This window comes from Peromyscus californicus, unplaced genomic scaffold (assembly GCF_007827085.1).
Source record: "Peromyscus californicus insignis strain IS unplaced genomic scaffold, ASM782708v3 Scaffold_5__1_contigs__length_169319896, whole genome shotgun sequence".
In the NCBI taxonomy this organism is placed as follows: domain Eukaryota; kingdom Metazoa; phylum Chordata; class Mammalia; order Rodentia; family Cricetidae; genus Peromyscus; species Peromyscus californicus.
In genome coordinates this window covers 91,013,715-91,035,750 of record NW_026294573.1, presented here as the reverse complement: position 1 = coordinate 91,035,750, position 22,036 = coordinate 91,013,715, and the positions used below count along the sequence as shown (strand labels likewise).

At 44.1% G+C, this 22,036-nt stretch overlaps 1 protein-coding gene across 3 annotated transcripts in view; it reads right to left on the bottom strand.

Moving 5' to 3' along the window:
• The window catches only part of Ctnnal1 (catenin alpha like 1), a 57,959-nt gene that overhangs the window by 15,310 nt on the left and 20,613 nt on the right, over nucleotides 1-22,036 (bottom strand). For all 3 annotated transcript variants that reach the window (XM_052717146.1, XM_052717148.1, XM_052717147.1), the window contains exons 3-11: nucleotides 21,668-21,855; nucleotides 17,808-17,927; nucleotides 15,451-15,540; nucleotides 13,982-14,152; nucleotides 10,775-10,975; nucleotides 9,694-9,780; nucleotides 6,119-6,277; nucleotides 4,467-4,559; nucleotides 2,605-2,755 (exon numbers count right to left, since the gene is read on the bottom strand). In XM_052717146.1, coding sequence (XP_052573106.1) covers nucleotides 2,605-2,755; nucleotides 4,467-4,559; nucleotides 6,119-6,277; nucleotides 9,694-9,780; nucleotides 10,775-10,975; nucleotides 13,982-14,152; nucleotides 15,451-15,540; nucleotides 17,808-17,927; nucleotides 21,668-21,855 — 1,260 coding nt within the window. The remainder of the gene's footprint in view (nucleotides 1-2,604; nucleotides 2,756-4,466; nucleotides 4,560-6,118; nucleotides 6,278-9,693; nucleotides 9,781-10,774; nucleotides 10,976-13,981; nucleotides 14,153-15,450; nucleotides 15,541-17,807; nucleotides 17,928-21,667; nucleotides 21,856-22,036) is intronic.

The window sequence follows — 22,036 nt, the reverse complement described above, 5'->3', positions numbered from 1 at the left end:
TGGGAGGAAGGAGCTGCTTTCCTGCCTTGCCTCCAGCATCTGACATGAAATGGTGAACTGCAAGAAGACTGACCGCAGATGGTCCTTAGGTCTCTCGGAATCTCAACATTTACAGCACTGGAATTCGAGTCTGGCTCTTCTCAGTCTTGAGACACCGGAGAGGGTGCAGTGGTTACTTAGGTACAGCAGGCTTACCAAGTAACCTTGTGTGGTCTAACCTTGTGATCCTCCACTGTTGCCACAGCCCTGAAACGCTGGCCTTTGCTTTCTCAAAGAGCTGACCGAGGCCCCGTCGCCACGGCTCTTGTGTCTCTCACACAACAGAGTTGAAGCAGACTACAGTGTCGAGAGAACTAAGCACACTGGAAGGAGCTTTGGCACAAGTTAGTTTGCTGCCATCACCATCCCCCTTAGAGTATTCGCCACCCGTGTGGTAACACTTATACCACCCCTGTGATCTCTTAGTTCTTATTTATTTGCTAATCCAGTGTAAAGAGAAAAGAAACCACAGCGACTATGCCATCCAAAACCAAGTACAGAATATTCCTGCTTTAATCGCAGCCTGTCCACGGTGGGTAGTGGGAGAGGACAAGAAGGCCACGCGTGTGAACACTTCAGCACCCGTCAGCAATTTAAAGGAATATATATTTACTTTTCATGTGGGAGTGTTTTGGCTTCATGTAGTCTGTGTACCACACCTATGCCAGAAGAGTGTGGGACCCCCTGGGACTGGAGATAGAGATGGTTGTGAGCCACCATGTGGGCGCTGGGAACTGAAGCAGAGTTCAATGCTAGGGAGAAGAGCAGCCAGTGCTCATGACTGCTGAGCCATCTTTCCAGCCCCATATACCAGCAATTTTTTGTTTGTTTGTTTTGTTTTGTTTTTCAAGGCAAGGTATCTCTGTGTAGCCCTGGCTGTCCTGGAACTCACTCTGTACACCAGGTTGGCCTCAAATTCACAGAGATCTGTCTGCCTCTGCCTCCTAAGTGCTGGGATTAAAGGCATGTACCACTAAAGCCCAGCTCAGCAATTATTTTTTATGGGTAAGAATGGTAACACTTATACCATACATTTGCCTGCTCTACCTACTCTAAATTCTTGTTTTAAGGTGGAAACCTGAGATGGAAGGACTTATTCAAGGTCACAAAAATGGTTAAAAAAAAAAAGAAGAAAAAAACCTAAAACATGTTGCAACATGATGCTCAAAGAAAGGGCAACTCAAAGGGCCAGGTTTTTTTGGGGGGGGCGGGGGGTACTCAGTAAGAACCTAGCTCTCAGATTCTCACCCACTGTGGGACACTGGCACACTAACTTCTCTAAACTTCCACTTCACCGTTAGTAAATTCCAGAAACAGTATGTGTCTCATGGGTCACTAAGAAAATTAAATGTGATGAATGCACAGAGAATTCTCACTAGACAGCAGATGCTGCTGTTTGCATGGCTGTATTAGTACAGTTGTGGACCTCTCGATGACCATGTCTATCATTTTATGGACACAAAGGTTTCTGTGTTCCTGGGGTCACTCTGCTTTAGGCTCCTTTTACCATTCTAATTTCCATTGGAAATTTGGCCCAGCATAAGAGGGGAAAAGGTTATTCTAAATTTTAGGCAAATAAAAGAGAAAAGACAGACCACAGTGTTGGTCAAACACCATGGCCTAGAAACTGGGATCCCAGACACAGAGAAAGGCAGCACAGGTCCTCAGTTGAGGGATCAGCACAAAGAGAGAAAACTAGGTTCACTCTACATTCCGGGGATGGTTTGCTTGCTCCCAAGGACATGGAAAGAGAACAAGTGATATAGAATTCTCTAACTTTTAAGTCAGTCAACATTTATCCTATGTGCCCATTTTTAACATAAAACATTTAAGTGCTCATCTCCAAAAAAATATTTAATTTGATGTTATGACTTTAAATAACTTTTTATTTTTAAGAAGTCATGCTTTAATGCTAACAGAAGCCATCATAGGGAAAATCTATACATACGGATAGACAGACACATAAACATAAATCATTAGACACGGGATGATGGGCAGTAACCAAAACTCCCAGTTGATATTAACATAAGGAGTATAATGATGCCTTTCCATACACTGCAGTGCCGCTTTACATGGTGTACAAATACCACTGAACTTACCCACCAGGGGCAACGTCCCAAGTTTATGTAGTCATCAAGGAGAGAGATGCCACCCAAGCAGAAGGAAGGCATTTTGAAAGTTAAATAATACATTCATTTCATTATGAATTCAGTAGAATTAAATTAGAGTTTCTGTATTGTACAGAGCTTTTGTACTAAAACCAAAGAAAAAATGTAAAAGAAACAAAAATCTGGCTTGATTTCAGTAGGAAAACTAGAATGCCAATTTAGATATCTACTACACTGTAGTCTAATAAATTGTATTGATTAGATACTAAATAAGAACGAAACAATACTTTCGTCATTTCTATGGGAGACATCTAATTATAAAAATAACCCAGCTGGGCAATATAAGAAGATAATTTTGTATCCAGAACTTAACACTACAAACAAAACACGAGTACAGTTATATTAAATAGTACACAAGTAAGAGCTGAACCATTTCAACAAGTGGACAGTTTCTCACCTCGTCTTCCTTCAAACACGTCACTGATCTCTCTGAGCAGCGCTGCCATGTCACTAATCTGAGACTCCCAAGCCTCACAAAACACGTCCAGGTTTTCCTTGGCGATTTTGCTAGAAGGATGCAGCGTCAGTGTCTCCGCAGCAGAAATGATCTAAAGGGACACCAGAAACATGGGTGCGAGCTCTAAAATCTCAGCCCTCAGAATCAGACTGGACTCGATTAAGCCTTCACTGCTGACTTTTGACATGGCGGATTCTGGTTATCAGTCATTAATATCATTAATGTGTCATCTGCCTAACTTGAGATAGTTATTCTGCATCCAACAGAATCGTGTTCTAAACCTAACACTGAGGCAAACACTGGTTTAGATGAATGGTACAATTAGAAAAATATATATAACATTTTCTAACAATAGGTTTTGAATATACATATACATGTGTGTGTGTCTGTATATTTTTTTTTTCCGAGACAGGGTTTCTCTGTATAGTTTTGGTGCCTGTCCTGGATCTCACTCTGTAGACCAGACTGGCCTCGAACTCACAGAGTTCCACTTGGCTCTGCCTCCCGAGAGCTGGGATTAAAGGCGTGCACCACCACTGCCCGGCTATTTATTAACTTTATGTGCGCATGCACATGGTGGTGTATAATGTGGAGATTATTACCTACAGAGTTGGTTCTGTCTTTCCACTGTGTGGGTCCAGGGGATGTCATGAACCTTGTCAGCAGGTGCCTTTACCTACTGAGTCACCTAGTTGGCCCTGATTTGTTCTTTTACAATCAATGTCCTTAAGAATTATTAAGCTGAAATGTATTTGTGTGGCTTGTTACATACTGATATCTGTTGTGGAATATTATTTTAAGATGTGTTACATTCATTTATGCTGTGGAATAGCATAAATGTTTAATGATGCAAAGATGTGTTGCATTTTTTTTTATGTTGCATTTAACTCTGTAAAGCTGTGTTTCTTTGCCTCCCTAAAACACCTGATTGGTCTAATAAACAGCTGAATGGCCAATAGCTAAGCAGGAGAGAGGGACAAGTGGAGCTGCCAGGCAGGAGAAGAAATCTAGGCTCAAGAGGCAGGGAGGGGCCGGGCGGTGGTGGCGCACGCCTTTAATCCCAGCACTCGGGAGGCAGAGCCAGGCGGATCTCTGTGAGTTCGAGGCCAGCCTGGGCTACCAAGTGAGTTTCAGGAGAGGCGCAAAGCTACACAGAGAAACCCTGTCTCGAAAAACAACAACAACAAAAAAAAAAAAAAAAAAAAAAAGAGGCGGGGAGGAACAAGAAAAGGAGAAGAGGATGCCAGCTGCCAGCCACCCAGCCAGCAACAGAGTGAGAAGGAAAGAATAATATATAGAATAAAGAGAGGTTAAAAAAAAAAAAAACCAGAGACAAAACATAGTTAAAGAGAAACGGGATAATTTAACTTAGAAAAGCTGGCTAGAAATAAGCCAAGCTAAGACCAGGCATTCATAAGTAAGAATAAGTCTCCATGTATTTATTTGAGAGTGGGGTGGCAGGCCCCCAAAGAATAAAAACAAAAAACAAACAAACAAAAAAACCCACAATAGATATCTATCTTTGTCGGCAGGCATATTATAGTGACCTGCATTGCAAACAGCTTCATTTAAAATAGATATAATCTAGCATTTCAGTTAAATGAGGCAATTTCCAGTTTGGCAGAAAACAGATGGGCCAGTGGAAGAGCAGTATGTTCCAGTGCATTACTGACAAAAACCCGGGTATCCTCTTCCTCTCAGAGACATGGCTCACTGAAGTAGACCCTTCTGCTTGCCTCCTCACGGTCTGTTACATAGTCAAATAACACACCAACAGAAAGAATAGCCTGCCATGTCCGTACCTGTTGCCCAGTCACCTGAAATGTCTCTTCTGCATGTATGCAGGTTATTTCAAGGGGTTCCGTGCCAGACACATGCCGCAACACCCGACACATCTGCAAGAGAGCATGTCCACAGTTCACCTTCCACACCCTCCTCACCCTTCTGATAAGAAAATGAAGTTTACAAACCTAAGAATGAATTCGTACGTTATTGAAGGCCAAAGCAGGAACAGACATGGGCAGAGCATACTGTTTCTGCTTCCTATCTGACTGAGGCAAGGTGGTCACCAGACCTTAGAACCACAGGGATCCTAGCAGAGGGCATGCATTTGCTGCATCTGGCTCCAGAGTCCTGCTGCTAAATTGTCAATTATCACAAGCTACCATTCTCTCAGGACTGATCTCATCAGGATCAACTAGATGCACACACCTTTCTCCTTTGAGAGGGCAATGGATTGGGCAGACTGGTTATAAAGAAGCAGAAAGCCTCCTTTAGAGAAAATTAATGAGCATCATGAGGCTTAAAAAGGAAAATTTTAAATTTTGTTTTACTCTTTAAAAGGTTTGTTATAAGTTTCCTAAAGTTAGTTTCTCTACAGCCATAACATTTGGTTAATACATAGAGCAGAATCAAACTTATTAAATAAAGGAATTATATATAGCCACTTTGAGAATGTTCCTTAGGTTTCCAGGTTGCTATATAGACAAGTAAAGGAGAGAGAGAGCCAGGCTCAGTGACAGCATCCATCCCCTTTGAGGATTGTTGAGCAAGGTACATAATAATGTAAAGACTATTTGTATACATTGGCAGACAGATCTCACACATACGTTCATGATTAAGTGGTTTTCTTTTCTTTTCCTTTTTTCTTTTTTTGTAAACTAGCAGATACATGGTAACATTTTCAATGGTAGAAGAATTAGAACATAATTAAGATGAACTGGAATTATCCAGCAGCAGCAGGTGACACTCAACAAGAGTTAGGGCAGGGTAGGAGAGGTTCAGGGAAGGGACAGCGTGTCCTTCCTCTGTCTTCCCTTACCCACTTCCTCCCTTCTCAAACCTGCTTCCTGCCTCAGGAGGCTAACTTGGGTTGTCCATAGTGATTGGCCAATGGGAAGGAAAGAAATGAACTTCCCTTCCATGTTTATTGGGTCATCTTGGGCCAACTATGTGTCTAGCCCAAAATCTATTCCCTGTGAGGGAGTTCTCAGATGGACTTCAGGTTCTGCCTCCGTTAACTTGAGCTGGCTCCGCATCGCTGGCTACACTTCCTGCACTCCTGTTTAAAGCTGCCCACGACTGTCTCGAGATCCTGAGCCCAGCTCTCTTAGTAAACACTTATCACAGCATCCTAACTTCATCTCTTTCTGGCTGAGAATTCACCATATCCCAACAGAAACTGTATTACTCCACTGCATTACCCCAGAGACTCATTTGAGAGAACAGAGAAAAGATTTACAATGTATTTTGGGGTTCTAACATATTTTATTGTTTTATTTTAGAGGTCAAACTATTGTAAAAACAGGATAGATATGTGATATTTTTCGGATTCCAAAGAGAAGAGAGAATGCTCAGATAAGTTAGCCAAAACCTGTATCTGTTAATATTCTCTCCTAATTTTGCTATTGTATTGTGAACTACAACTTGTTTAATAAGCAAATTTGCTACTCACCTCAACGAGCTGTTCTTTCTGCTCAGAGAGTTTACAGGCATATTCAGCCAATGCTTCCAAATTTCCTTCTACTCCAGTAAGTTTTAATGCTTTTAAAACCACATGATCAGCGTGGAATTTTAACAGGTCGCCTGCCAGCTGCAGCGCTGTATGATAAAGCTGAAGAGGAGGGTGGAAGGCAATCAGGGCAGGAAAATGAACAAAAATGTTTATGACCAAGCCCCTGAGGAGAGCTTTAATAACTACAGAAGAGAAACCCAAAGAGTTCCACCTCATGTGTTCAAAGTGAAGCATCCCCTGTGGGCACAGGAGCCCCGGAGCACTGGGAAGCATCTTAGTCCTCACACAGCAGGGGATGTCAGGGCACACAAGCCATTGGTGCCAGCAGCACTGCTGTGTGAAGAAGATGCCCTGGCCACTCAGTGAAGAGGCCTAGGGCCCTTTTTCATTCTAAGCAGCTAGGCCTCTCTCACATAGCTTCTCTCCCATTGAAATGCTTTGGCTATCGACAAAGATGGTGAGAAATGGAACAGTATTAAGTTTACTGTTCAAGGCCTGGAGAGACAGCTCAGTGGTTAAAAGCACTTCTGATCTTCCAGAGGATCTGGTTTCGATTCCAGCAGTCACGGGGAAGCACACAACCATCTGTCAATCCAGTCCCGGGGATCTGACACCCTCTTCTGGCCTTTTCAAGCACCATGCACACACTGGTTCCCACATATACATGAAGGCAAAACACCCAGAGACACAAAATTAATGTTTTTTCAATGTTAAAAAAAAGCTTAGTGTTCAGACTACTAAAGGAAGATCTGACAGTGACCTATGATTAGGAAGCAGTTTTTTAGGGGGGCAAGTAGTACAATTCAATCAAGGCCTGGATTTAATTCCCAGTATTGAATAAAGAAAAGAAGGAGAAACACTGGGGTTAGCAGCCCAGTGACAGAGCACCTCCCTGATGTGTACAAGGCCCTCAGTCCAATTTCTAGCAGTTAAGAATACTATGTAAGTACATTTCTGAAAAAGCATCACTGTGAGAGCTAGCCAATTAGGTACTGGATCAAATCTTACTAAATACCTTCATGACAGGAGCTTGTAGAGACTGGACACCTGACAAGCAGGACCCAGTGGCTTCCCTCAGGAGGAACATTCTGTGTGTGGTTGTTCTCCAAGAACTCTGGGTTCTGGCACAAACGACACATAAAGAGCAACATAGTCCTCGAGTGGTGTTGGACACAGGTGGGCCTCATTTTCAACTCTCATTTGCACTAGGTATCTTCGGACAGCTTAACTCTAAAATCCCGTGTGTGTGTGTGTGTGTGTGTGTGTGTGTGTGTGTGTGTGTGTGTGTGTAAACTGTATGGCATGTGGGTTGGGATTTGTCCAAAAAAGTAAGCTTTAATAGAAACATTATTTTAAGAAAAATCTGACTTTGAATTAAGCCTGTTAGAAAGAAGCACCTCCTTTTTTCATGGAAGTAACTGGATGTCAAGTCAAATGACGGGACTTTGTATAGAATAAACAGTGGAGCTGTCTGCATTTATCAACTATCAGAATAATCACAGCCAGAGAGACAGTCAAATGTCCTTTCCTGTAGAAATGAAATGCCACAGAAGACTTTCAAAGGACCTTGTTTAAGCCGCAGGGCCTTAGAAACTATCTATCCCCATGCACGCCCTTGTGCAACCGTCCACAGTGGCTGAGTGACTTGCCAAGGCCTTCTAGCTCTTAGAAACATCCTGAGGACAACTCACTCACAACAGAAGAGGAAGAAATCAGGACAAATACTCTGTCCCTGCCTGCAATGTCCAAGAGCAGCTTCCCAGGGGTCGGGTCTCTTAATTTGACCTTCCAAGAACTCAGGGGTGATGTGGCAAGGAAGCAGACTGGGGGAAGGCATCCTGTTGCAGAAGGCTCTCAGGCTGCACTCATAGTTCAGTGTTTCAGCGTTTAATTTAATCTTAATATGATGAAATCAAACAGTTGGGGAAATCACATCCTTCCACATTTAACAGGAAGCTTAAAGGAAGTCTCAATAGAGCTGTCTCTGGTTAAGATGTGAAAAAGGTCACCTGTATACAGTGCAGAAACAAATGCCCAGAACCCATTTCATTCTCCACAGACTTGGACCAGCTTCAAAAGCATGAAAGAATAAACAAAGAAGAGATAAGGATGGAGAGGTTTCTGTGAGGAGAGTCTGAAGGGAACAATTTGACATGGAGTTGCAATATTGCGCTATAGGAACATAGAACTTCTGAAAACCCTCAAAAAGCATTCATAAGAGAGAATGTCAGTGTACTATAGCTACAGTATGAAGCCATAGTGTGATGGCATCTGTCACTGGGCCATAGCTCAGTGGTAGAGCGCTTCCCTAACATGAATAATGCTCAATTTCCAGATCTGCATAAACAAACAACAAAAACTAGTTTTAAATTACTACACATAAGAGCACAGGTCACACACAGAAAACCTTCCACCCTCCGCTTCCTATCTACTCTACTGTGCCACAGCCTGGCAAAAACCAGGACCCACAGCGACAGCACAGGAATGCAAAAGGAAGTGATCGTGTGGTCCATGAAGGTTCCAGCAGGGGTTGGGGTGCTGTGGAATTGTGGGGAAGTCCTACAGCCGCATGAAAAATGCTGACACTAGAAGAGATGTTCTGATTCTTTCCCTGAAAACAAACCAGAGCTTGACCCTCTCACAAAGGGCCAGACGGCAAATATTTAGGCTTTGCAGACACAGAGGCAGCTGTGACACAGAGAGAGAACAGCTGTGTGTCACAGAGAGAGAACAGTAAATACAATACACACAAACGTGCAAAGTGCATTCACAGACAGTGGGCACAAAACCAGATGGCTGAGTGGCAGCATGATTAAACCTGGCTAAAAAGTGACCATAGGACTTGAAATTCCACGTGCCCAAGTCAGTCATGGATGAACACATTTTCCTTCTGGAACAAGGAAATCTCCTCAACTCAAGGACGTTGGAAGAAAACCAACTTTAACTTCAATGAGGCATAATTACACACAGAATGCTCCCAGTTTAAAGGCACAGTTTGATGAGTTTTGCAGATACTTCAGCTATAGAACAACTCCCACCACACTCAATATTTCAAGTATCTCCATGGCTCCAAAATGATCACCTTTGCCCTTTTGCAGTAAATATCTCAAAATCTCTGATCCCAAGAAGCCACCGGCCTGACTCTTCTTCACCAAGGACTTTTCTAAATGGAAGCACACGCTTGCGCGGTAGTCTTCTGTGCCCTCCTCTTGCACTCCGTGTGCAGTGCGCTTTGGGAGTCATCTTATTGCTGCAAAGTATTTGGTAGAGCAATCATCAATTCACCTATCAGTAACCCTTGTTGCTGTCCATCCAGGTGGTTCCCAGCTATTGTGAAAAGGGCTGCTATGCCTATTCATGTGTGAGCTTTGAGAATGAATGACAGTGTTAATAAGTGTGGCTTCACACTAATGACCGGAGGGGAAAGTCAAGCACTGTGTGGCCACAGGAACGCACTAGTGCACATGGGCTTCCCATGTGTCCTACAGCATGAGGCTAGGTGTCAGACGCCTCACCTCTTTCCTCAGCTCGTTGAGCCCATGGCTGACCTTCAGGACAGTGAGCTCCAGCTCCTCGGCAGCACTCTTGGTCTTCCTGCTTTGCTGAAATGTTGAGAAGTAGGCACATAAGTCACTTTACCTTCTTAATCTCTTACTCCAATTCAGTTTTCACTATAAATTATAGTACATTTTAATACCACTCAACTATATATAATAAAAGTATTCTTGTTTGTTTTTGTGGTGCTATGGATCAAACTCTGGAGACCAAGTGCTCTACCACTGAGGTATACTCCCAGACCTGGTTGAAGCATTTCTTTAATTTACCTGTTTAAGGTTACAGCAGAAAATAGAATTTGAGTTATTCCATTGCCTTTTCCACACCAACTATAAACAGGTGAATTTTCAGAGCCAAAGTTTCTTAATAAATTTGTGTCTAAAACTAATGTCTTTTATTTCCCCTCCACCCCTGCTCCTGCTTCATTGCTATGAGACTTGGGACAAACTTCCTGTGTTGTCACACTTCTGTAGTTTTTACCCATCCTGCTCAAACAGCCTCCCGTGTTGAAAGCGTGCACTCAGGCCTCTTAAGTGGCTGCTGGCTGCCTTAGTCCAGGAGTCTGTATGAGAGTGACAGACTCTTTTTTTCCCTACAGCTAGATCTGCTCTGACCTTCATTGCATCAGACCCCAATAAGCATTCTAAAATATTGTCTGTACATCAGCTGTCCTCAGCGCACTGCACATCTGAATGGCACCGGCAGCAGACTCATGTTTCAAGGACCTCTAATACGTTTATTCCTCTGCTCTCCACACTAAAGAAGCATTAGGAGGAGGAATTTTCCAGAAGTGAATATGGCAGAAGAATGAGGGAAACTGTAGATGGTGAGAACAGCACAGAATCCAGCCTGGCCACGAGGAGAATGGGCAACCTGAACATGGCAGGTGCTGTGAGCCACACGGATGGAGAAAAGGGATAAGGCATGCTTGTCCTGTACCAACCAAACTCATAGCCCTGTTGGTTGTGTTACCTTCCACACCTCTCTAAACATTAAGTGAAAAGCTATTGCCCAAGATTTACTCTAACGAACAGTGCTTACAGCTTGCATCCACACGGAAACGAACTGTTGCAGTTCTGTTCTCGCCTGAGTAGACAGCTCCAAGATGCGTTCCCTGTGCTCATGGCTGGTGTAGGCAGAATCGGTGAAGTCCTCCACACGCTCCAAGATGACCTCCAATGCAGCAGAAAGGTTCTCCTTGGACTCAAAGTAAAGATTCTCCCGAAGAGCTTCAATATTCAACTGAGGGCAAAAGGCATGGAAAATCCATCTAAGTATCTCCAAAATGGGCAACAAGTTCTAACAGTGTCCTGGAGATGCATTAGCAAGTCCTTTTCCAGGCTTAGGAGTATTGCAGCCTCCATCCAATCGTCACTATATTCTCCAGTTACCTGGAAGGCCACCTTGTTCAATAGTCATCAATGGCCACGCAAGGCCTTTGTTCAACAGCTGTTAATACAATGACATTGCCACACCATCAGAGAATACCAAGGCAGAAAGGCACCGGTGTGTAGAATTGGTAGAAATAACAAACCAGCCTCCAGGTGAGGCATCTGCAGCTGGAAAAATGCTTAGGCAAAGTCCCAAGGAAGTTTGCACTCAAGTGCGGTGTGCTGAACCGCAGGAGGTAGAGCACAGTGCTGAGGGTGACGGGGCTAGAGAGGGCATCAGGCTTGCCTTTGCTCACCCAGAACCTCTCCCAACCTCCTAACAGATTCTGCATTTTGTTTTATGTCCCTAATAGCACCCACTGGCACAAACATCCTCTACCAGGAGGACCGTATCACCTTTCTGAACTGATAATGCCACATGACCTCTCGGTAGCTCCTCCCCGGCTACAGAATCAAGGGCTAATGTCTGGCATAAAGGTCTCCATAGTCTTCTCTGCACGCACTACCCTGGCAGCCTATCCTTCTTCTGGAGACTCTAAGGGTTCTCTCGCTCCACCTACTCTGTGCGTAGAGTTCTTCCAGTGTGTAATGGACTCATGGGAAACCCTTCTCTCTTGACTTACGCCACCGCAACTTTAGCCTCTAGCCCATGAACTCTTTTAGGACACAACCTGGACTCAGAGACAAAAGGCAGTAATGATCACGACTGTGGTCACAATTAGTGAATGCACTGACAGGCACACTGATGTAGACCTTGCACTTTAAATTCCCGCCACAGTTATTTCAAAATAATCCTTACACAGGCCCCATTTTAGCACGACCTGTGAAATACCAGCTGGGGAAAGTCACGAGGCCAGACGGGAAGTGAGTGCTGCCCTTTCTCTTGGCCTGAGTTGTGTCCAATCATCACTCCATCCTGGGGAATTTTCTTTTTAGTTAAGTAGTAATGTGAATAGAGGTTGTTGAATGACTTAGCAAGTAAGATTCATGCTACCAAGACTGATGACCTGAGTCCAGTCTTCAGGACTTGCAAGTTGGAAGGAGAGAATGGATGCCTACAAGTTATCATCAGACCTCACACACACACACACACACACACACACACACACAGAATAAATAAATGTAATAAAAAATGTTAAAATAACATGGATAATAAGTAAGGAACAGACAATGATGACCTAAGAATTTAAATAACTGAAACCTGAAAGTTAATCATGTGCAACTCACATTATTTATGTTATTGATCTTTATTTTTCATTTTAGGCTCTGTGTGCATGCGTGTGTGCGTGTGTGTGTGTGTGTGTGTGTGTGTGTGTGTGTGTGTGTGTGTGTGTATGTCTGTGTATGTGTTTAAAAAGCAACTTAATAGAGTTATATTGGTCCTTTGAAAGCTATTAAGTTCTGTTTACATAAGATATGGCCACTTACAATACCAAATAAAAAGTATTAAATTTCTCTCTACAGATTATTTTTTCCATCAAAAAGAGACCAGTGTCAAGTCAGGCATAGTGTTCCATGCCTGTAATCCCAGCACTCATAAGGCTGAGGCGGGAGGATGGCATTCTGAGATCACCCTGAGCTACACGGCTGGGTCCCATTCTGGGAGCACCTTCTTACGCAACGGTCAGCAGAGAGAACAGTTCTCCCGCTGCTTTTTCACTCCCTGTTTTGACCTGGATCTTCACACAAGGTCACGGTGCAGTGAGACAGAAAGAACACCATGCCTGACTCAGCTCTGCTTACTCTAGGTGTGCCACCCTTAGCATATCAGGTAACTTTTCAGGGCCTCCTTCCATTTTCTCATCTGGTAAATGATGCTGCATTCGACAATGCTATAGGAACCTCTTGAGGAGAAGTCGGACCACCTGGCGTCAAATCTCAGCTCTGGTACTGAGGCAGGAAGTCCATCTCATCTCTGTCTCTAACAGCACCAGGAAGAGAATGGCAACAGTACTTGTGAGGATCCCAGGTGTCCACACATTTAAAGCACTCAGACTGAGCTGGCACAGAGTGAGGACTCCGAATGATAGTAGGATTTCTTTTAGAGCTGTAACTGTTGCTGTTGCTGCTGTTACAGTCTCCACATGTGGATCCTATCACACAAGGAAGAGCAAGGATCCCAACAGAGATTGTATGCTGCTTGTGATCAGCTGCAGAAGGCTCTACATGAAGGAGTCTGTCTAAACCAGCAGTTCAACAGGGCTGCTGCTATAAACAAAGACCTGTACTGTCTGTCAACATAACCCTGAGCCCATACTGCTCACTGTCAGGTTTCCACAGAAAATGGTACTATATTAAAGAAATATATTCGATTTTTTTTAAATGTGTATGAGTGATTTGCCTGTATGTACATATGTACACCAAGTGCATGCCTGATGCCGGGGAGGCCAGATTAGAGCATCAGATCCCCTGGAATGGAGTTACAGGCAGCTGTGAGCTGCCATGTACGTGCTAACAAATGAATCGGTCCTCTGCAAGAGCAGTCCATGCTCTCAACCATTGAGCCAGCTCTCCAGCCCCTGAGATATATTGCTTTCTGTGAAGAACCACTCTATTTTTTTTTAATTATGTGTATGGTGTTTGTGTGTGGGGAGGGATGCACATGAGTATGGGCACCCAGGGAGGTTAAAAGAGTGTGTCCCTGGAGCTAGTCTCATGCAGTTATGAGGCACCCAGTATGGGTTCTGGGACCCTAACTTTAGTGCTCTTCAAAAACAGGAAGCACTCTCAACCACTGAGCCATCTCTCGACCCCAGAAGAAGCACTCCAAATCATTACACGAAACCTGATCACTATACACAATGATGCTCTCGGAAATGACAAAGGGAACAGGGCAAAAGCTACTCTTCATCCTTACCTTCAACTCTTTAATCCCAGCAAAAATGCTGATAGATGAGCTGTCAGTCCCTCCGTTCTGTTTGCACTCAGTCACGATCTCGATGACCTTATCCAGGGCCACTCTCATCCGGTCAAACACTCCTTCTTTGTTTTTATGGGCTGAGTCACAGCTGGGATGCCTGAGACATGTCTTCCCAACAGTTGAGGGGTTTATTTTAATAATAACTCGTATCATAACACATTAAAATCTTACAGAGAACATGCCATGCTAATAAAAATGGTTCTTTACCCAAATCTCCTGGCTCCCCGGCTCCCCCAGCTGCCTCTCCTCACTAGTGTGGAAGCAGGATGAGTAAAAAGCGACAGCAAGGTTAAGTGAATGACCAGAGAGAAAAGCTGCATCTTCAAACATCAACAGTACATTCGTCTTGATTTCAATGATGGAAAAACCCGACATCGTTATCATGATTAAAAGTGTTTGTTAAGAGCTGCCTCACACATGCAAGAACAAGAAAGGAGTGGGGAAAACTGAGCAAGATGACACATGACTGTGGCTGCATCATTCCCTTTTAAAACGTGATGCAGGGCTGGAGAGATGGCTCAGTGGTTAAGAGCACCGACTGCTCTTCCAGAGGTCCTGAGTTCAATTTCCAGCAACCACATGGTGGCTCATAACCACTTGTAATGAGATCTGGTGCCCTCTTCTGGCCTGCAGGGACACATGCAGGCAGAATACTGTGTACATAATAAATAAATAAATAAATAAATCTTTTAAAAAAAAAAAAAAAGTGATGCAAACATCTACTCCAGGTTCTAGATTGAAAAGAACATCTGCCTCTGCTTTTGTGCTTTTGCTGATCCCAGAGTATCAGTAAATACTCCAGAGGAAAAGGCAGTTCTCTATAAACTCCTATGGAGACATTTACCAGCTCATCCCTGAACTGTACCAACTGGGGCTTGGGAACACACACTGCTGTGCCATCATTTTATAAAAGTGGAAATAGAAAGGAGAGGCTGTGAATTCATGGAAGAAACCAACGGAGGCTTCATTCCACATACTCCTCAAATTGTGCTTAACCAATCCTGACTTGCTCAGCTTTTACTAGATCGTGTGGCCTGGCAAATTCTGCAGTGTGTTACGGTGCCTGGCAGCCTCTGTTCACAATACTTGATCCCCTCTCTTCTGCTTAACTGCTGAGTCAAAGCGGGCTCAGATTCAGGAGCTGGGGAAGGAAGGTTAGCATTCACGATACTAGAAACAGATCTGACTTGGTTCTAAGGTACTCTTTTCATCCCTTCAAAAATGTCAAGTAGGGAGGGCTGGGGGGAGGCTGAGTGGTGGAGTACATGCTTAGCAGGCACAAGGCACTGAGTGCAGTCCTCTGCATAAGAAAAGAATAAATGAAATAAAATGTGAGGCTCGCACAGTTGATGCATTTGCTCAGGTTGTTCTCATCATTGACTCAGATGAGTAACACAGGCGCTTACCTTTGAAGCTGTGAGGAGCATCATTGTGCCCTTTTCAAGCACAGCCCTTGCCACTGCCATTCTGGCCTTTTTCTTTTCATCTTTCAAATCCTAAAGATTAAATCAAATCACTGGGTAGTCTAAGATCATATCAGCAGCCATTCACTCAACAACAATGTCCAAAAGGCCAGTCACACTGCTCAGAAAAGAGAGGAGGCAGAGCGGCTGGTTTCCCTCTCTGAGGTCACGTACTGCAGTCCACATGTCTGTGTTACCATCTGCTTCCTCCCACACCCTCTGAAACAGAAGTTCCATAGGGCAGGGACTTTGGTTTCCTTACTGTTAGGTCCCCAATACCTAGAGTACTCCAATTCCCAGTAAGTTGGGAGAATCTGCTGAGTCTGAAGAGGCTAGCTGATGGCTATTTCCAGCACATTCTGACCAGATTAAGAAAGGGCGGGCTCCAACTCTGGAAACAAACACTAAAAAAGTGAGCTAGGCACAGCACTCACCAAACCCCAGTGGGGAAAATACCTACTACTCTCTACCTGATGAGTTAAATTTAATAGGTATTCCTGCCAGGTGAGGTGGTGCACGCCTTAAATGCCAGCACTGGGGAAGCAGAGGCAGGAGGATCTCTATGAATTTGAAGATAGCCTGGTCTATACAGTGAGTTCCAAGCCAGCTAGGGCTATCCTTCAGCCAAATGCACAAGTTTAAAAGAGTTGTTCACAGTCTTATTGGACCTTGGAGAAATATTCTCTACACCAATATTCTACAGACCAATTTTATTTTCTTTTTTGATTTCCGAAGCAGGGTCTTGCCATGTAGCACAGGCTATCCTGGAAGGTACCAGGCAGGCCTAGGTTGGCCTCAAAGTAATGGTGATCCTGTTGCCTTAGAATCCCAAGTGCTGGGATTACAGGAGCAAGCCACCATCCTGGCTCCATACCAAATTCCTAACTACAAATCAGAATAACAGTGGAGGTCTTCCCCATTTTGTGGCCAACAGGAAACACAGCCAAAAGAGCTACACAGGCTTTGGAATCGGAGTCACACTACACTGGCCCAGGTGATCGAAAAATGTTAGATGATGAACTGTCATAAAAATACTTAGGCTAATAATCTTTATAGGGCAAGAGTATGGGGAGGGCAGAGGGAAAGGTTGATGAGAGAAGAAGAGAAAGAAAAGAAACCAAAGTATGAAAGACCAATGGTGGCAGAACAGAAAAAGAGACAAGGTGTTACTCAGGTGGCTTTTCAAAATTTGTATTTCATTTATTTGTTGATTTTGTGTGCAAGTGCACATATATGGGTATGTCTGTGTGTCTGTGTATCTGTGTGTGCTCACATGCATGCATGGGCATGCACATGTCATAGCATTCCTGTGGAGGTCAGAGGACAGCTTACAGGAGTTGAAATCTCCTTCCACCATGTGGATCCTGAGGACTGCACTCAGGCCAGTGCCTTTACCCACCCAGCCAGCTTGCCAGCCACCTAAACATTCAGTTTTTTCAGAGACAAATACTGCTCCCCAGCCTGCCATTTTCCAGGCCAATGTCCATCTCGCAACTGTAGCTGCAACCAGGAAAGCTCATGTCCAAAACTGAAGGAGTGGCCTGAGCAAGGATGTCCAGATCTCAGTACCACAGGTCAGGCCTGCTGACAAGATGGTTCATAAGCAAACATCCCAACCAGAGAGAGTCTATTCTGACATGCTGTGGTCTTCTACCTCCTCAAACTTAGAAACATTGGTCTGAATTGGGGAACAGATCTCAAAGAACAGACACTGAGCTGCAGTTGAACAATGACAGGCTTTAGGAATAGATGTAACCAAATCCCATCCACTAGCAGAGTGACCTTAGAGAAATCCATCTCAGGTTTGGTTCCCTTATGTATAAAACACTAATAACAATACTCAATTTGTAGGATTGCTTTGAATATTAAATGCAATCATGTATATTAAATACCTAACATAATATAGCCAGTGCAAATAGAACAAGAGCATGTGTTCTTAATATTAATCTAGTTATAGTAAGTAAACAAATATATAGAAAATATTCTAAAATTACACGTACTAGTTCAACTTGTCTGCCTGAGCCCTGGTAGAAGAGCCAAATAGAACACCTCATGAAAGGGAAAGTTGGCCTTCCACACAGCCAGACTGTTCCTAATGCAGGCATTATTAATTGCCACATATGTACAAAAAGACACATTAATCTACTACATACCCTGGATTCATTATAAAGGTTTTTAAGACCAATATCATAGATTTAGTGAGTAAAGAAGTCAACTCAAGTGATTAAAAAGATCATATTTCTACCCAAAGTAAAAGGTACACATTTATCTGAAGAATTTTCAGTGTGGTAAGGACATACATTTTGTCTGTCTCCCGTCAGATGCGCAAACTCCACCATTTCATTTCCAAACTGACTGAATATCTGAACAAACTCCTGGAAGCTGTTTACTTTCTCCAGTCTCTCCATGGTTGCAAGAACCTGCAAGACAGAAATACATTACTGTTGGGCAATGAACAAGACGCAGACTGAGACTTCCAGAGCTGAGCAGAGTGGAGGGAAAGAAGAAAAGCTCTAAATTCTATGGGAAAGCTGAGAAAAACGAAGAGAGAGAGAGAGAGAGACAGACAGACAGACAGACAGAGACAGAGACAGAGACAGAGACAGAGACAGAGAGAGAGAGAGAGAGAGAGAGAGAGAAGGGCCTCTAAGACATAAAAGCTGGTTCAACAGTTAGAACCACTTAGGGAATTTGACTTGGTTTTAGGAGAAGGAGATGTGAGTTGCTTATAAATTCAAAGGAAGAAAAAAAATCTTGACTAAATAGTGCGTAGGGAGTTAAAAGCATCTGCAGGAAAAAGATGAGTGAAAAGCAAAGGGCAGCCTCAGCACAGAACCAGCTGAACCTCTGGGCTTAGGAACTGCGCGGGGCAAGGGATTCTGAAAAGGAAAAGCACACTGTCTGGGTGAGCCTGCATTTCTAGGGGGTCTTCCTAGGCAGGTCCCTGACCTTCCCTGCTGGATTAACCCTTAAAGAGGAGACAAGGGCGTGTCTCTACCTAGAGGTAGATTCTGTACTTTGCAGGGTCTCTCAATGTGACTTAGGCTGGCCTTAGACTCACTATGTAGTCCCATAGTCTGGTCCTGAACTCATGGTGATCCTCCTGCCTCAGCCTCTCAAGAGCTGAGATTATAGGCATGAGAGCCACTCCCAGCTCAATCTTATCTTTTAATAATAGTAACTCTTTTTTTTTTTTTTTTTTTTTTTTTTTTTTTTTTTTTTTTTTTGGTTTTTCGAGACAGGGTTTCTCTGTGTAGCTTTGCGCCTTTCCTGGGACTCACTTGGTAGCCCAGGCTGGCCTCGAACTCACAGAGATCCGCCTGGCTCTGCCTCCCGAGTGCTGGGATTAAAGGCGTGCGCCACCACCGCCCGGCAATAATAGTAACTCTTAAGGAGCTCCGTGCAGGCTGTGTTAATCACCTCTGATGGCAACACCTGCAGTGACTTATGGGCCTTTGAATAGATGCCACCTTTGGAAGACTCCACCAACTCTCACATGAACACACGGGGGCCCAGGGCCCCCAGCACAGGGCCATGGAGGCTCCTTCAAAGCATGTCTGAGCATAGCAATAACAGCAGTTCTGCCCATTCTTTGCTTCTTCACACTTGGCTTCACGAATGAGATCTTCCTTTGTGTATTTGGGGGTTTTGTTTGTTTTGTTTTTTGACACACAGTCCCTAGCCTAGGCTGACCTCAAACTCTCCATGGAACTGAGGATGATCTTGAACTTTTTTCATTTGAAGTATTTATTGGTATGTGTATGTATACATGCATGTGTGTGAATAAATGTGTGTGCAGATACACATGTGAACACAGATGTGAAGGACAGAGCTGGACATTGGGTGTGTTCACCAATCCCTCTCTTTATTTACTGAGGCAGGGTCCTAAACCTGGAGCTCACCTATTTGGCTAGTCTGAAGAGATGAGGCAAGCTAAATAAACCTCCTGTCTTTATAAAGAACCTAGCCGAAGGCATTTTGTTACAGCAGCAGACAGTTGACAATGATAGCATAAGAACTAAGAAGGCAGTGAGGAGAAAAAAAAAAACACACAGAAACTATACAGGTCATTGAACTAGGACTAGAGGAACCCCAGTTTTGAAAGAAAATGGAGGGGAAGTAATCCACAGAGCTAGGAGTAGGATGGGGGTTTAGGAATTCTCGGTTAAAAAACAGTTTTGATCAGTCGGGCGCTGCTGTGCAGACTAGATCAACTGCCAAGAAACTTCGGGCAGCGAAGAGGGAACAGAACATGCACAGTACAACCAGCTGAAAATGCTGCTTCCTTGACATAAGAAAAACAGTAGACAAATGTGAAACATATTTTCTGATAGTTTTTTTCTAAAATAACTACTGAATTTTGGCCAGAGCAAGATAGGTTAGAAAAACACAGATATCCTGTGCTTGCTCATTTTCACCGAGGCTATGGAGAGCATTTGGCCTGCTAACCTGCCCAGGCAGCTCAGGAAACACAAGCAGTTCCACAGATAAGGAAGCCGGCACACGGAGCACAGCCTCCACCTCGAAAAGACAGGAAACTCTTCCTTTGTCTGTCACTCTCTCCGATTTCTTTTCCTCTTTAAACTTACACTTTTTGGTTTGCTCAACGTTCCTGAGGGGTGGAGGGGGTCAACAGGGCCACCCTCAGATCCTACTGAGAGGATGCATCTCCTCCCTAGAACATTCCTGGGGGGTTGAGGGAGTCAACAGGGCCACCCTCAGATCCTACTGAGAGGATGCATTTCCTCCCTAGAACATTCCTGGGGGGGTGAGGGGATCAACAGGACCACCCTCAGATCCTACTGAGAGGATGATGCATCTCCTCTCTAGAACATTCCTGGGGGGATGAGGGGTCAATGGGACCACCCTCAGATCCTACTGAAAGGATGATGCATCTCCTCCCTAGAACATTCCTGGGGGGATGAGGGGGTCAACAGGACCACCCTCAGATCCTACAGAGAGGATGATGCATCTCCTCCCTAGAACATTCCTGGGGGGATGAGGGGTCAATGGGACCACCCTCAGATCCAACTGAGAGGATGCACTTCCTCCCTAGAACATTCCTGGGGGGGTGAGCGGGTCAACGGGGCCACCTTCAGATCCTACTGAGAGGATGCACCTCTTCCCTGGCTGATTTGGTTGCTGTCCACCTCACCTAGGGGAGCATCAACAGAAAGCAATGTTGCTTAGTTCTCAGTGATCAGGGCCACTGTCTGAGGGAGGGCAAGAGTTTATCCATTCTTTACGTTTGCAATTCTTTAGAAATATTTAAGGGTTCTACATATGGGAGCTTTGTAGTTGTGGATAATTATAGTTTCAGATAATTTTTTTTTTTTTTAGACAGGGTCTCACGTAGCCCAGGCTGGTCTCAAACTTCAATGTAGCTGAGGCTGGCCTTGACCTCCTGATCATCCTGCGTCCATTTCCCAAGTGCTGTGATTACAGGTGTGTACCACGACATTCCATTTTATATGTGCTGGGAATTGAAACCAGGGCTTAGTGCATGCTAGGCAAGCATTCTACCTACTGGGCTATAGCCAGAGCCCAGTGATTTACATTTGTCTCTAGCTTATAAATGGTTACTCTCTGACTGGATAAAAGTACTGAAGGACTCAGAATATTTGTTTACTAGGTCTCTACCGCATACAACATCAGCTTAGCTTTTCTTCCCAAATTGCATACATTGGCAGTAAGCCTCAACAAGACTTTTGCTGTGTTGTTGCTGTTAAATCAGAAACATTATTTGCATTTCAAAGTTTAGGCCTGGGGCTGGAGAGATGGCTCAGTGGTTAGGAGCACTGACTGTTTTTCCAGAGGATTCAGGTTCGATTCCCAGCACCCACATGGCAGCTCACAGCCATCTGTAACTCCAGTTTCAGGAGATCTGAATCCCTCTTCTGGACTCTGTGAACACTAGGCATACCTATGATACACAGACTTACATGCAGGCAAACAATCATATACATAAAAAACTAATTTTTTTTTAAAAATAGAAATAAGTAAGCTCGGTAAATTGGAGATGGTAGGTGTAGGAACGCACTATTTTAAACTCTGGGCAATGGGTGCTATAAATAATGAACATGCATAGCCAACGATCTGGATGTCACCTCCACAGGATTCTGAGCCACCCTGAGACACAAGCACAGACACGAGTGAATACCTTGTTTCTGGACGTCACTATCTGCTTGATGACGACACGGTCCGCCAGCAGCAACACCTTTGTCACCGAGGACAGCAGCAGCCTGGCGGCCTGCACAACTCCTGATTTGTCTGTCAGAATTGTGCTCTGGCCGTCCGAGTCCAGATGATTCCATCTGGCCACATCCGTGAGTGCTGCAATTGTTTCTCCTAACAAGAAAGAGGAATGTTCTGCTGGGAATAAAGCACTCCAACAAAAAGCTAGACTTTTCTCTCACCGTGGCTACAGCAAGCATGGGAACTTCAGGCACAAGAAACAACCCTGCCTTAGATGCTCCTGGGATGCTTTCTAGCAGAAAAACCACACACACACACACACACACACACACAC